This window comes from Strix uralensis, chromosome 3 (genome assembly GCF_047716275.1).
Source record: "Strix uralensis isolate ZFMK-TIS-50842 chromosome 3, bStrUra1, whole genome shotgun sequence".
Lineage (NCBI taxonomy): Eukaryota > Metazoa > Chordata > Aves > Strigiformes > Strigidae > Strix > Strix uralensis.
This window is the reverse complement of record NC_133974.1, coordinates 27755432-27772249: the sequence shown is the minus strand read 5'-3', so window position 1 is coordinate 27772249 and position 16818 is coordinate 27755432. Positions and strand designations below refer to the sequence as shown.

Genomic DNA, 16818 nt, shown 5'->3' with positions numbered 1-16818 from the left:
TAAAAAAAGAAATTAAAAATCTATAGCAGAACAGCATTTTTTAAATTATTCATTATTTATGAAGTTATATTGACTAAACACTCCATTAACTGCTTAAAGTTCTTCAGATTTTTTTGAAATAATGTAAGTTAAAAATTGACTTAACATCTTGTAATTCAGATGTGGTTTAAACGTGCACATCAGTTAAGCTTGCTAGCTGGTGCTCGCTCTAAATTCATTTACTTCAGTAGACGAATCAAATATGCATTTTGTGTTGTTCCAGAATGACCAGCTTTTTTTCTGCAGAAACTGTTCCTTCTATTTTTCTGGTACCATATGATGCATGTCCCTATTTTCATAAAAGGGCTTTGGATTGAATGACATAACATGAGCATTTTCTTGTGGGTTTTTCTGGTTTTGGTTTTGATTGTTTTTTGGTTTTTTTTACATATGGTCAAACATGATCTGTGCAACTGCATTAACTCCAAAATACAATCTCTTATCTCAAGGCTAAGTAATGTCTCTGCACAAAAAATACTAAAAAAAGATTTTTCATATTTCCTTGAAAATGTCTACTAGTTTTGAGAATCATATTATTTTGGGGGAACGGAAAATCATCTAAGTACATGGTACACAGAGGATACCTAAATATAAATATCATACTTTCAGATTGAATCTTATGATTCTAGTCCATGAGGAAATAAGAATTGAACAGATTTGTTAAGCCACCTTCATTACAGCAGGAAAGCTGAACACAAGCTCCCTGATGGTTTAACCAGGGAAAAACTCACACTTAACACATGCCAGCAAGTTGCATCATCATGAGAACTACCTCAGGAATAGCTGTCTATATGTTTCAAAAGACCAGTCAGCCTCATCTGTGCATTCAGTCGTGCTCCAGAGCTGTTGCAAAACAACAAAAATCAGAACATCTCTAGTGAAATGTGCATTATGAAACAAATTTTCTCCTAACCTCTTGAAGTACGTGCAGTTGCATCAAAGGTAGGGGCATTGACCTCTGGCTGGAGATGAAGGCATCAAGATATGGGCAGGCTGGAACAGGTGGCAAAGCTGAAGGCAGACGAGTAACCTCAACCTCACACAGCAATGTTCTCTGTAGCAAAAGAGGAGTAGTTCCCACACCATGGCAAATCAGTTTCCATGCTCTTGTCTTGCAGTTTGCCTCAACAGTTCCCATATAACAAATAAAAAACCTCCTTTTATTTGGGTGCCATTAATGATCAGTGATGGGACTCTTCATGCTATAAGTGATTCAAAAACACATTTTCTTTTAATAACTATTGCAACAATACTCATTAAAATCTGCAGATGAACATGCTGATGGCTACAAAGGCAATGTGCAGATTCTATCCAGATGCTCCAGTGTGCAAAAAAACACATGGAAGAGGGAACACATCCTTATTTCTCATATCTTTGCGTCTTTGCAGAATATAGTCCTTCCATGGGGAGATCCTGTTATCACGGAAAAGCTATGCCCTTTTCCTCCTGTTCACCAGTTCCAGGAACTGGGGAATATGCTGAAATCCTGCAGGCTTGTGGGAGAAGGCTGATTCTCCTAGTTCTCTACAGCTTCCCAGTAATGAGCAGTGCTTTAAAAGTATAATTCATCTCATCATATTTAAACCACAGAAAAACCCTAAGAATACTGCCTATCATCTTCCGCATAGCAGACTGTCAGTGGACCATACTCAGTTCTCATTCAACCCCTGATGCAAGACAGTGTTGACGTAAATGACACAGCGATGGGCAAATGCCATTGTGTGATGTAGGTCCTTGTTTCTGAACTTGTAACATAATCTTGTATCTACAACACCTACATCACACATTGACTGTGAAAAATGCTCATCTACATAGCCAGAGATTATGTAGTCAGACCCAGATAGGTATGCTGTCATTTCTATGTCACAGTCTTTGATTATACTTCTCTTTGCATATCAATCCCAGCTTTACTACAGTCATGCCTTCCTTTTCTCCTTGCTTTTTTCTTCTTCCTTTTCTGTTTCTTTTTCCCCCCTTTTTTCCCTTTTTTCCTTTTTTCTCTTTCTCCTTCCATTTGCCCTTGCTTTTTGTCATATTTCTTTTGCCTCTTGCCTTTTGTCTTTTGCCTTATTCGTTTTTCCTTCTTTTTTAAGTTCTTGGACCTCAGCGATTAGCTTTACTGTATTCTCAGCACATCAAAAAGGAAAGCCCCACTGGCCAACTCAGTTCTTCCCTTCCAATGGACAATACAATTTTATCCATGAAGATATACATAAACACAATGTGAAGAAAATAAAATCTATATCTGTCAGTTATTATAACAGCTGGGCAACTGTTGACAGATTTGGGGTCAGCATCCCTGTGTTGCTAAGATCTTCAAGAGAAGATGACCTCAATGCAGTGTGAAGGCAGACAGAATTAAACTTAGCATTCAGACTCCACCTGCCTGCTATGCACAGAGGATTGAACTGTTTATTACTTACCCAGTTGTATTTTTGTCAAACTGTAGATAAAAGGAAAAATAATTAAAACAAATCAAAACAAGACAACATTTCCCAAAGTACATCACGTAACTCTTCCTTAAAACAAAGGCTGGCTTAATTTATTTTTTTTTTTTAACATCATCTAAAAAGAGTTACAGTGTAACTGGGCACTAGAATATATTCACATTTAAATAGTGAATAGTGACATACACCAGGAAGCTCGAAAACAAAGCTACATATTTTTTGTTCATAATGTAGTGAGATAAAAACAAAAACAATAGTTAACTCTGCATTTCCTGAATTTTACTGGTTGGTGTCCCACTAATTAAAAACATAGCACTTTGTGATAGTATATATAGACATGTCTAAATAACTTTATTTCCCTTGCAAAAAAAAAAAAAAAAAATCCTCATTAAATCTCTTATATTTTCTTACCCTCTTTTCACAGCTCTTTCTGCTACGTAGGGGTTTGGACCCCAACTGCAGTCCCTGAATATCTGAGGAACAATGTTTTCTTAGTCACAATAGCCTATGGTTTTGGTTCTTAACAGAATAAGCATATGGGTCTTGAAGCTACAGTATGTGAAATTGAATCCTTGGCACCAGATCTTATAAATGTCACATTTGATACTTATATGAAATTTTACATTACACACAACATTTGTCTCATATAAAAGATAGAATTCAAAGAAGAAATACAGACTTGCCTGAGTCTCACTTTCTTTGTAGGTGTATGGGCTAGGTGGCTTGCATATGAAATGCAGACCATCTTATCAGGTGTTCTGGTGTGACTGTTCATCATCCACCTGTTAGTCTATATTCAAATAATACAGAGTATCGAGACAATGAAGGCATCTATTATTCAGCCTCTCTCCTTTAACTGTAGGGACTTCTGCTACATTCTGGTGCTAAAACTTCTGTAGATATTCTTAAATATGAAAATGTCACAACTGAGGGAAAACTGGCAGAAGAACAGTCTTCAGCTTTCATTTGTTTGCCTGCTTGGGTGCTATTTAAAACCAGATTGTGACTTTCTCATATGCATATCTTTCCACATTTTTCAGTCATGTTTTTTCTGCAAAGTGACTTGCATTCTACATGACTGAATTTGAAATTCCCACTAACAGCTAAAACAGAAAAGTTCAATATTTAGCTCCTATGAGCACTGTTATCAGTCAAAATCAGTATATAGATCCTTGTGAAGAGTGATCAGTGAAACATAGTTCAACTTTTTTGATGCTAAAGTTCCTTTACTTTCCACTACCTTCACCTTACTTCTAACATGTGTGCAGAACATACTAGATTATCACAGACAACTCAGCACAAAGTATGACTAAGTGGTTTCCGTTATATTAAAGGCATAGAGATTTTTGAAAACTTGTGATGTTTTAGGGTATCCTGCCTTGCTTCTAGTGGCTATTCCAGAAAGACACAGGACTCCCATCAGATGTGGGTATATATTTTGACCCTACATGCCCTGGGGCAACTGAGAATATCTGAGATGGCAGCAGGTAACTAACTGCTTGTGGAGAATCTTTAACGACCATCATTGAGAATCAGCCCATGAAGGGCCAGGAAAATACCATAGGAAAGAAGGTAGTATTCACCTCTAAAAAGGAATGAGGATTTGAGGTATTATAGTTTAGAAAGCCTAACTTAACATCTCTGGTGGTACTAGAACAAGTTATTTAGTACTGCAAATGGATATATCTTGACTTGGGCAGTTTTTGACACAGTATCAGGAGACATATGGGGCCCCAGGTCTGTTCAACAGAAAGTAGGTACATAGCCTGTTAAAAGAAAAAATAAAAGCATATTCAAAGAACATGTTACCAATAAGAGTAAAATTTGGGTGGGTATTTTGAATGACATCTCATTGAGTCTCTTCTGGATCTGATTCAGACGAATATTTTATTAGTAATTTGGATGATTGATCATTCCTCCTGGATCTGGTATCCTCTGTGAATTTGCAGAGAGCACACTCTGTTCTATTGTCCAGATTACTAACAAAGAAATTAATCAGTATTGGCACCAGTACTGATCCTTTAGGGACATCCCTAGTAACCAGATGCCAGCTGGAATTTGTACCACTGATCACAACCCTTTAAGCCCAGCAGCCCAGCCAGGTTTCCACCCATTATATTCTTTACCTATCTAAACCATATCTGACCAATCTGGCTCTAAGAATACTATAGGACACTGTATCAAAAACCTTCTTAAAAGCAACATGAACAATGCCCAGTGCTCTTCAAAACCCCACAAAGCTCATCATCACAGAAAACAATCAAGTTGGTTAGGTACAGTTTGAAGTAGTAAATCTGTGCTGACTGTTCCCAAACACCTTCTTGTTCTTCATGTGCCTGGACACATCTTCCAGGAGAATTTGCTCCACAGACTTCCCAGAAACTGAGGTTAAGCTGATTGCCCTTCTTGAAGATTGGTGTGACATTTTCCACTTTTGAATCATCAGAAATATCTTCCAGTCACTGTGAACATTCAAAAATGGCAATTGCAATGGTGTTGGTTAGCTCATTCCCCACCCTGAAATTCATCCCTCCTGCTCACATGGACTTGTTTATCTTCAATTTGCTTAAGTGGTTCCTAACTCTATTTATTTTAATGTGGGTAGAGATTCAGTCACTAGGCCTGGGGACTTTGGAGTCCCGAGGGTAAATCTTGCCAGTAAAACACAAGATGAAGAAGTCATTGAGTACCTTAACCTATTCTGAGACCTTGCCACTAGGTTCTCTGCCCCACTGAACAATGAATCTATATTTTTCTTTTTTTTTCTTTTGCTATGGATATGCCTATAGAAGTCCTTCTTGTTGACCTTCACATTCCTTACAAGTTTCAATTCCAGATAAGCTTTGGCTTTCCTAACATCCATCCCTGCATGCTTAAGCAATGTGTTTATATTATTTCCATGTAGCTCATCTCAGTTCTACATTACGTTTACTTCTTAGTTGAATTTGAGTTCAGTCAGGAGTTTCCTATTCAGTCACAGTGGCTTTGTGCCATACTTGCTTGACCTGCACAGGAGAGTGGACTTATCTTGTGCTTCTCTCAGAGGTTGTCCTGGTAGATCAGCCAGATCACCTGGTCTCCTTTGCCCTCCAGGCCAGTCTGCCACAAGATCATGTGAAGATCTCTGAACAAGATGAAAACTGTTCTCCTGAAGTCCAGGGTTGCAATGTTGTGATTAATCTTTGTCATCTCTCAGAACCTTTTAACTCCACCATATCATGGTTGCTGCAGCTCCATCACTCTGCAGTTCTCATCAACATCCTCACCCCCAACCTGTTCTTTATTCATTGATTTTTATAAATACAACATAATCCTAAAGACACTAGGCAGGACTATAAGAAAAAGGATCTGAAACTGATCATTTGACAGTGTGGTTTTGCTGCAAAACTCCTGTTCTGGGATATACTCTTTGAATATAATCCGGAAATTGTAGGAAATAATTATTTTACTTTATTTGGCATTGTGTTCAGTTTTGGTCATCACATCTTCAGAAAGACACAGATAAATTGGAGAGAACCCAAAGAAGCAATGATAGCACAGATCAGGACAACTGACAAGAAGCAGTTGACAAATTTGCAGAAAAGCTCCTTTAGGCCAACTATTTGAAGAGTTTTCTGCAAGGATAGTGAAGTACTACAGAGAGTTCTCTCACAGTCTGTAGAACTTCCTTTGATTTTATGTGAAAAAGGCCTCTCTCTTAATTTTCCAGGAATTTTTCAACAGAGACCCTCCCATCCCAGCCTCAAGTCTGGGCTTAATGTTAAAAAACTGTTCCTAAAAAAATTCTATTCCTGAAAATGAAGATTTTGTTTCTTTTTCAATGTCTTCCTTGTTTGTTCGGGTGGTTTTTTTGTTGCTATTGTGAATTTTAGCCAATTTTTTTTTTTTTTCCTGCCAGAATGGTTATTTTTGTCTGAAAAAGCTACTTTAAGCATTTTTGAAATGGAACAGAGGAGACAGCCTGACCTTCCTGCATGCCTCACTGATAGCATCACTTGAATAGCACTATAAACCAACTCTGGGGTGCTAATGTGGTGAAGGCATGACCGTATTCCCTTCCTTTCCTGTTACTCAGGAGCAGTAAGGAACAAGTACTAGATTTTCTCCAAGATAAAGATTGCTCTAGAGAAGCATGTATGGAAGGTTCTCTGTGTCCTTCTATCCTGACACGTCAAACAGTGCGAAAACATCCAGGCCTTTAAAAAGCATCTCTTAGTCTACTTGTTTACATTAGTATTACCAACTAAAGATCATCAACTGGTGAATATTTCCAGAAAATATGGTAAAAAATGGAGGAGTACAAAATGTGCTAATGTTTAACAGACTTGGAAATTCTGTTGTTTCAGGACAATTTTTATCATTGTTAATTTATCTTTTGAATTGGGTTACTTTCTTTACCTGGTAATTAAACCTGCACCATCATACAGATGACTTCTCCATATCTTGGATCAGGGTCTTATTTGTCCTTCTTTGATTACCTGTGTGTATATTATCAGAGTTGTTACCTAGCTAGCCAGCAAACAGACATCTTGTAAACCTGTTTCCCCTAACGCTGTATGCATTGTCTTGTCTGTGTACACCAATTTTATCAGGCTGACACTGCTGATTCTGCATTTTCAAGTTCACATTGCCTTTATGACCAACCCTAGGAATATAAATGACAGTGTGTTTGTTTCTTTCCTTTGTACAGCTTGGTCAGGAGCTCAAAAATACCTATTTGTTGTCAGTTCTAGCAATGCTTCTAAATATTTTATTATTATTTTCTTCTTGTAGATTATAACACAAGTGAGCAAAAGCAAGCATGTAAGAAACATGAACTTTATGTGAGTTTTCGAGACTTAGGATGGCAGGTATGATTATAAATGCTGTTTCCTATCAATTCAAATCGGGACAATCTATTTTACAGTACCCTGTTATTTACAGTCTGTTTTCTTCATGGTAATTGGTATTTGATGACAGACAAATTCTTTAGATGCATGTTGTAATTAATCCCTATCACTATCGCTTTACCATTTTGTCTGCTATTCTCTCAAAGATTTTGCATACATTAATGGCTCTATGATCTGGGTTTATTCACAAAAAGATAAATCTGACCTATTACTCAGATATTAATAGATCTGCAGTAAGTGAAAACAAAATCCCCACACTGACCAATGGAACTTTAGAAATTTGCACTTGAATTCTCCCTGGTTCAATGATGTCTACTGCAGGTCAGAGAGATTTCACTGGAGTAGGGTTCTTAGGTACCTAGAGCTTGGATCACTGGTCAGTGGTCTTTATAACACCATAGCTAAATTTATATAATTTCTGGAAAAACCTCATCCTGCCATACAGCAACAAAAAAAGAAGGTAAAAGGTCATAAAGAGAGAGGCAAGGCATTATGAGAAAATAGAGATCAATGTAGGTTTTTTTTCCAGAAAGCAAGGAGCTCTCTATAAAGAAAGAACAAGAAGGCCATCAGCAACCTATAACCTAGAAATATTGCATAGGTAGGTAAGAACTCAGAGATGGCTGTCTGTGCATTTCGCATTTCTCTGAATTATTTCAAAACAATTGTCCATGAGCAGAACAAGTCTATGAGGAGAAAAAGTGTGCTATTATCTCTTTAGTGACAGCTCATCCTTTACATATCTAGCTTAGATTCTCATACGGCCTCATTAGTCTGCCTGGTATTTTGTAGTATACTTATCCTCACAGCAGTCTGAAGAAGTAGGCAGAGACTGTTTTCCCAAGTCTGCAGAGCATAATCACCCTGTCCATGGCCACAGACCAGACTTGTGGTATTGACTTGAACTCAGGCTACTGAACAAGTGAGCCATTGTCTCTCTGTAGATCACAGGTTTTTCCAGGTATCAATCATTTTTTTCATTTTTTGAAACAGTAAATTCTGACATGTCCCAAGATGTGCAAGGCTCTCAGATCAGTCACTCAAGGTGATCATAGAGAAAAGAAAATCAAGGTTTTTACAAAAAATACTTGAAGAATTCAAAGTTTCAGTTGGAAATCCAAAGGTACCCTGTACAATATTTGATCAGTGAAATTCAGGGTGAAATGAGATAAAAAGAAACAAAGCCCAAGAAGTAGGCACTTCATCCTGTCTGCCCTTCCTACAGCACCTCCATTACCTTTGCCTGTCAAAGGAGGAATTCAGCAAACTAAACACATAGCTTTCATTAACATTTTAAAATATTTTCCCTCTTGTGGTGTTTTCCCCATGCTGTGTTGCTAGAAATACTCAAAATGCATGATTCGGCAACATTCCAACTGGTAATCTCTAGCAACCCTCAGTCTCACGCAATAATACAATTAATGGTATTGAGTATGCTGAAGAAAGAGGATTCATTTTAATTACTTTTGCACCAAGAAGTGCTCAAGATTTTTGGTTTGGGAACAAAAGTATTCTGACAAATATATTTGGACCTTTAATTTTCCTTATAGTTTCATTAGTTGGTATTCAGTACAGATTTCTAAATTTAATTTAATTTTCATCTGAGTTTTGCATGAACAAAGCAAATACTTCTTTTATTTTTTTGGCAAAAAAAGTAATTTAACATGCCACATTCTGAAGTTCATTTTGTCCTTGGACAAGTCTTAGTTAGTTTGATATAGTTTTAAATTCTCTGAGAGATGAAATAAAAAAAAAAAAAAAAAAAGATTGAGTGGGTTTATTTGTTCTTGTTTTAGGATTGGATTATTGCACCGGAGGGCTATGCTGCATTTTACTGCGATGGAGAGTGTTCCTTCCCCCTCAATGCCCACATGAATGCAACAAATCACGCCATTGTTCAGACTCTGGTATGCCTCTGCCTCTGTTGTAGTTGCCTATTTTGCAGTTGTAAGTGTCTTGGCGCGGAGCTGTCTCTTTGTCTCTGTTTACTAGTATTAGATTTTGGTTGTTTCTGGGTAAATGATAACCTGTTTCAAAGACATGTTTTGATGATTATGCTGGAGAGAGGATGAACTGCCCAGAGTGGCCTCTGTGGTAGGTTTCCCTTCCATTTCAAATGCAAGAACCCATGAGAAGACTGTCATATTACTGGAGAGCTGTGTAGACAGGAACCAAAGGGGCCCCCTGGTCCCACTTCCAAGAGTTTTTTGCAGCTTATTGAAGCTCCATGTTAACATCTACATGCTATACCTTCCAGAAATGTTGACACTTGGCCACTCTGTGGACCTCTGTTGTCAACTGTTGGCAGAGATACTTAAAATGTAATTCAATGTGAAGCTTTGCAAGCAGATGCGTTTGCATGTAAGAAACGGTGTTCAGTCATGCCTGGCTAACAAATGCAATTTATAAATAAGTGGATCTGTTGCTCTGCCTGGTACATGTAAAAAGGGATTTGCAGCCAGCTTTCTGCCTCTGCTAGTTCTTATGTTAGTCTTGTGCATCAACTGGAGCAGCCAAAAAGATGATCTTAGTTGAAGCAGCTGGCTAAGCCTCCTATACATCAGCAGCATTCAGCTACAGAAATCAAGACCTTTAGACCATGCCTAAATGTAATGCTGTGAGTCTGATGTCTGGTCAGGATTTTTCACCTGTGCCAGCTGAAGCACTGACTCTGAACAGCATCAGTATTAGCAGAATGATTAAGAAGAGGAGGAATGAGAGACACACAAGGAGGGAGCAGGAGTACAAAAGCAGAACAGGAAAGGGTTGCCATCCCTGATTAGTTCCTGGAAAAGGTCAAGGAATTCGACTGCAATTAAAGAAACATGGGTTTAAAGCTTCCTCTGTTTTAAACCGATGATAGGAAAGTATCCTGACCATCAGAATACGCTGATGAGTCTGTCCATGAATGATGATCTCTTTGTTGATTTTAACATTAAAAATCTGAGCCTGAAAAACATTTCCTCTTTCAGAAATGAGTGCAGCTACTACCCTCCTGGGAAACCACCCCCTCCAAACCAAAACCCCACACCAAAGAAAAAAAACAGAAACAAACAAACAAACAAAGTTTGATTTCTTTCTGATAGAAAACAAATTCTGCTTGTGAAAATTGCCAAGTATTTCTGCATGAGAGGGGTATTTTAAACCCTCAGTATGTGCAGAGACCTTTTCCTTTCCGTTCAACTTTTAATTTATGCACCTTCTCCAAGTCCAGCCACCAATGCCACATTATTCCTCTATACCAGAATTCGAGTCAGCAAGATTTACAAAAAGAAGGGAAAATGTCAGAGGTTGGAAATAAATAGGGGTGTGGTAAGGGGTTCAGGTGGAAAGGAAGAGCAAGTGCCAGTTGGCAAGGAATATAGCAATGTGCCTGGGAGACAATGAAGAACAGCATATATGCAATCATGAGCTGAAAAGAAATAGGTCAGCAAAGCAATAGTTTAACATTATGCAAACATTGTCCAGAAAAGTTGCCAGTTTCAGTGAGATCCCCAGGTCAGAGTTCCCTCCTGCAATTATGGACTGTTGAATAAGACGTGGTCCAGTGCTACTTTCTCTTGTGTGTCTATCCCTTCCAGAAATGGTTAATTTTCCATTATTAAGAAATTTGTAGTTTGTCCTATTTTTTAAATTGAATACTTAAATTTTCCCTCCTTTTCATGGCCGCTTTTGGAATTGTGTGTCTCCCTCTGCATGTACTGTACATGCATTCAATTGTGCAGCCAAAAAATCATGAGGCTAATTAAATTTTAACTGCACATAAATTAGATGAGATAACAGTAGTTGAATGCTTTCTGGTTTAAATTATACAAAATTCAGATTTACACAAGGTGTGCACATGGGGATGGCTTGGGAAACAACTATTCATGCACCCCACCCTAATCCATATGTAATCATCTCCCAGCCATACTGATTACACCATTCTAAAAAAGCCCACTCTTTGGGATGGGAAGTGATTTTTCCTTGGTACCCCTCCAAACTGTAATGACTCATTTTTTTTTTCTTTTGTAACAAGAATAGGAGAAATGCTGGGCCAGTACCTCTCTCTCTCTTCTTTTTCTGAAACTGAACTTAGGCAGACAGATGATACATATAAATACAAGACAGACTGCATTTAATGAATTATATAAGCTTTGTTCTCCTCTCTCTCTTCCCATCACCCTGAGAACAGGCGCTGGAGTAGCATTGACTTCCTGGTCATGCGAGTCAGTGGATCAGCAGGTTGGCTTGCACTGACTTCCAGGCTCACTCTTGAAAATGCTGTGAGCATCGCTGTTGTGCAGGGCTAGCAGGGCCATGGAGCTCCCAGCTGGGGTGGCAGGGGCTGGTGGGACCAGGAGTTATGGCAGGGCAAACATCTGCCTAGACAAGGCACAATCATTCTTTTCTTTAGTGCTTTGCTATTCATTTGTTAAACTGTTTTTAAATGTGTGTCTAAACCCTTACTAAACTGCTACTTCAGGATTTATTATTGTTCATTTCAAAAGACCTTCTCATGGTAACAGTTATGTAAAAATCGTTTCCTGATAGACTGTTCTCTGTTGTCTGGCAAAGGCTCTGGGCTTATATCAACTGCAAGACAGATGGCTCTAACAGATTTACAAAGACTTAACGTACAAACGAAACCTATTACTGCTGAAGTCTTCATCCATGCCTTAATAATCTCTTGCCCTCTCTATTACAACTCCCTCTTTTATGGCCTCCCCAGTTTCCAAGTCTTCAGCATGTGTAGAATATTACATCCAACCTTCTTTCAAGTATAAAGAACTTGTATTTCCCCCATTTTCAGATATTTCCACTAGATCTTGTTCATTCTGGGATGATGTTCAAAACTCTTTTCATTCTCTTTAACCTTTCATTGATATATTTCAGCCCAGTGAACATAAAGCCTTCTCTGCCTCAGCCTTTCCCCAAACCTTCTGTCCAGCTGCCACCGACCTTTAGAATTGATTTTGATTTCAGTGGAAGTAAAATTGGATCCATGAATGCCTAGATAAGACTTTAAAATGCACTCATGCTATTTGAAAACCCACATCTTACCATTTCATAGGCTGAAAACGGTTTCAGTACGAGCCTTTGCCTGCACAGCCTTTGCTGTCTGAAACAGACTTTCCTCCATGCTGAGACCCTGACACAAGAAAGCATTTTAGCACATGCTGGGGTCCCAGTGAGACGGGGACTTCAGCCTGTGCTTCATGTTAAGTACTGTCCTTAGCAGAGATGGCACTGACTATGTTTAAGTGTTTTCCTGAGCAGCTGCCTAACTCTTTTCTAAATTTCATCTGAAAACCAACTTTCTTTCTTGGCTGCTCCTCCTCATTTATCTCTCCATCTGCTATTATTGTATAACTCTGCCTGCACAATTGAAATTGGAGCAATGTTCTGGAGGTAAGCTGTGCTTTAAAGTTGCTAACCAAGGAAAATCTGTGACCACAGCACTCTCTGAATTGCAAAGACATGTTTTGCATTGACGTTGCCCTTGTACCTCTCTGTTTGATATATGAGCTATGTATTTATCTGTCTTTCAGGTTCACTTGATGTTCCCTGATCATGTACCAAAGCCATGCTGTGCACCAACAAAACTGAATGCAATCTCCGTGCTCTACTTTGATGACAGTTCCAATGTTATTTTAAAAAAATACAGGAATATGGTGGTGCGTTCATGTGGCTGTCACTAGAATAAAAAAAATAATCTAAAGCAGAGGGTTTTATTCAGAATTGTAATAAAGTCAAGATAGGAACCTTGCTGATGAAAAGGCAGTCCTAAATTTATTCCATTTCATGTCATCTCTCATTTAAATGTACAGTATAATGTGTATAGTAGCTTTTATTTATTTAAAAGTATAGTTTCTTTTGTATGAGCAAAATTTCAGAACCATTTATTTTATGGGTCACCTGACTACACAGTAGAACTTCCCAAACTAATTTTTCAATTGACCATACTGGAATCTATTTCATTCCATTTCAGTATTTTAAAGTAAAGCCTTTGTATAGATTTTTTTAAAGCTAGAAACTCCAGAACTCCTGTAACTGCTTCGTATTGTTAAAGGAACTAAAATACATTTGGTCATATTGTGCCAATGAAAACTGTGGCGGAGTATTTATTTAGAAAAAGGCACAGAAAAAAAACTAAACAAAACTGCTTGGCTAAACGTATTTTTTCTTTTAGAAGTTCTGCTCCATTAGAAAAAGTGAAATGTTGAACAGTGCTTAAGTAAATAAATAGTAGATAGAAAATAGAAGTGAAAAGATTGCACATAATTGTTCTAACTATTTTCTTTAACAAGATGACTGTAACTGGAGTAGTATGTTACTTCTTGGCTTGTGGGCTGCAGAGTTTGCAAAAGGATCAAGAGCTTCGTGAATTCTGTGGAGACACTCTCATCTCTATCTTTGACTTTTCAAGTTAACACTAAAAATTGAACTACAACATTCTTACCTCAAATCATACCAGTCTATTATCTATTACATTGCTCTGGCAAATATTTTTATAACAGCACAAGGTAAAATCAAACAAAAAAAATCACACAAGCCTTCCCATTATATACACAAGTTACTATATACACAAAATATACACAAGACAGGCTACGGAAGAGCTTTGCTTTACTTAGCTCCCACTTTTGGATGGGTTTTCTGAGTGTGCAAGGGACGGCACAGGGGATGCATCAGTTGTCACCTGTTGAATTGAAAATCTTGTCCCTGATGGTGACTTTTCAGGCAAAGATGAAAAACACATTTGGTAATGAGCCATTGGGTAATTTGCAGCCTACTTTTGGTCTCATCTGTTTTTCTGTCTGGTGGAGATTGGTTTAAATCATGAGACTTAAGATGGGATATCTTTCCCTTTTTTTAGCATTAACTATTGGAACTTTGAAAATTCTTAAAACCATATAAATAATTTTTAATCTCCCTAAATTTTTGGCCTCAAAGGAAATCCTGTGGTTGTGAATTGCACAATTAATTACAGATTATAATTCCCACCACCACTACCCATATTCTTATTTTGAATTAAGCTAATTTAATATCTTTGGACAGCCCTTTGTTTTAGTGTTATGAAAATGGGAAAATAGAAACTCTGTTTCCTCTTTATTACATGGTGGATTATAATATATGCTTTTATCATGAATTGTCTTGATTAAAAATGCTTCATTTAAACAGTTCTCAGAGAGTTGTTAAAAAATGAATAGGACGTATCAATTTCTTCTTAGACAGTCTATTCATATAAACTCTGACTTCTCTGGTTATTTAAAGCATATTTCAGAAAACTCAGATTATTACAGACCGATAACATCAGCATGTGCGTGTGACTGTGTGTACATGTGAATAAGCAACTGTCTTTTTTGCAGAAAATAATTTATTTTGTCTTGCTATTGGAGTAATACATAAATCCTTTTTATGGATGCACTCTGTTTTTTTAAAAAAATAACAGTTCTGTTTTCAGTCTTGGGAGCTATTTCACCTTAATACACCAGTTCCACTTTACACTTGCATTTCTATTTTATACTGACATTACTTACATATCTATGGTTAGTTGCAGTTCATGCACAAGGTTGTGTAGCAAAATATAATGTCTCCAACTGAATTACCATTTTGGAACAGTTAAAATCCTGGGTTGTCTTAAAAATTTACTGGTTTCTGTATAAATTGGTAAGTAGATATGCTTATCTGAACTCAATTTATTCTAAATGGAATTTGATGGAAACTAAATTTTGGGTACATTAAGTAATATATTTTTTATTAATGGTGTACCATTTTGAGAATAAGAAACTGAAGATTATTGTTATTTTATTCTTAAAAATATGCTGTTGGAATATATTTCTATATTTTGAGACATAATAAACATGTAATACTATTTTTTTCTGCTGTGATTTTGTTTCTGAGACACATGGTAAAATGACACTGATTTCGTATATTCTTTTAAAGGTAGGTAAAAGCAATCACCAATAATTATGGATAGGTTTTGTTGCAGTTCATTTTTGCAAAATTAGTTTTATTTTGCTACTACTTAAACTGCAGCTTTCGAACTATCTACAATATTAATAAAAATCATGCCCTCAAATCATGCCTCCAAATGCTAATACTCTACTCAAAATAGGAGAAACAAAAATAGTTCTCAAAACAAAGGAGAAATAGTTCTTAAAAATCTCCATAAATGCCTAACTGTTCATTCCTCTGTCTGAAAGGAAGGATAGTGGCGCCACACCTTCTGCATGCTCTGGATAAGTGTTTATATGTGTGTTTTCATGTAAACTTGTTCAGTAGTTCTTAATACAGGGCTTTTTGTTCTTTTGCTTGGTCCTATCAAATACCTGTTATTTTATGTATATTTATACATAATATATGCACACATATCTATAACAGAATGTTTATGTAATTATATTAAATTATATTAAATATATACCCATATCTATATCTATATCTATTTCTACAGTGACAAAGACCATTCCGTTCAGGACACAAGAGCTTTGTTCTTTTTAAAGTTGTTCAAGTTTTCTGCATCCTTAACAACTGGAAAGAGTCTAAAGGGATGAAAACCAGAAAACCAGAAGCAGCTCTGTACAGAATTAATGTTATGTTATGGCTTAGAGCTTCTTAGTCTTTAACTAACTCATAATGTTAATACCATTGCTACATATTCTGATCCAAAACTAAATGTTTACAGGATGTTACTAGTGACCACTTCTATTGCTTAGGAGTATTCACCCAGTGGAAGTCAGAGTTGAAAGGTGAATAGTATTGCAACAGGGATTTCATTTCCCTTTGGAAGCGCGTTGTTCTCCAAGTGTGATTTTGATGTCCAAGACAAGGTGAGCTCTGACTGGCTGAAGAATGGAGCATTTATAAATTCTCTGATGTGCTAAGCTGTGAACCCACATAACAGCCTTCATTCAGTTAGACCACTTGATGGGCATCTCTCTTTTATCTGGATGCCCTTTTCCACAAAGTGTCTACAGAGTCAAGTTTTTCTGATTTTTGGCTAAAGTTTTCAAATTCATTAATTAGGGAGCAGGGGTGGGAGATGTTTTCTGATAGTTGAAAACATACTTGTTTGGATAGATCAAGCTAAAAATTAAATTCCTGTAAAGCTGTCTGGTAGCTGACAACACAGCAATACATCCAATTTCAGCTAGAGATATCTTGGGCAAAAAAAATTCAGCTAGAGATATCTGAGGCAGATAGCAGCATGGATGTCTTCAAACAAAAAGGATGACCATTCTTTGTTCTGTAGTGTATCTGTCTGAAGGGCTGTCCTGACTGACATGTCCTTTACAACCCCATGACTCTTCCTTCTGCAGTGGCCTGTTTAGGCTTTTAGGTAAATATGCATTTGTGTTGAGTGATTAGGTAGGTAATATAAATGGAGCCGTATGAGGAGCTCAGGTATCTTCAGAAACAAGAAACCAGTCCTTTATAGCTGCACAGGAGAATGCAGCTGTTTA

General features: G+C 37.2%; 1 protein-coding gene across 2 annotated transcripts in view; it reads left to right on the top strand.

Moving 5' to 3' along the window:
• The window catches only part of BMP5 (bone morphogenetic protein 5), a 60978-nt gene extending 45748 nt beyond the window's left edge, over nucleotides 1-15230 (top strand). For both annotated transcript variants that reach the window (XM_074861752.1, XM_074861753.1), the window contains 3 exons: nucleotides 7260-7336; nucleotides 9172-9282; nucleotides 12907-15230. In XM_074861752.1, the coding sequence (XP_074717853.1) occupies nucleotides 7260-7336; nucleotides 9172-9282; nucleotides 12907-13056 (338 nt within the window). In that variant the 3' untranslated portion in view covers nucleotides 13057-15230. The remainder of the gene's footprint in view (nucleotides 1-7259; nucleotides 7337-9171; nucleotides 9283-12906) is intronic.
• The last annotated feature ends 1588 nt before the right edge of the window (nucleotides 15231-16818 follow it).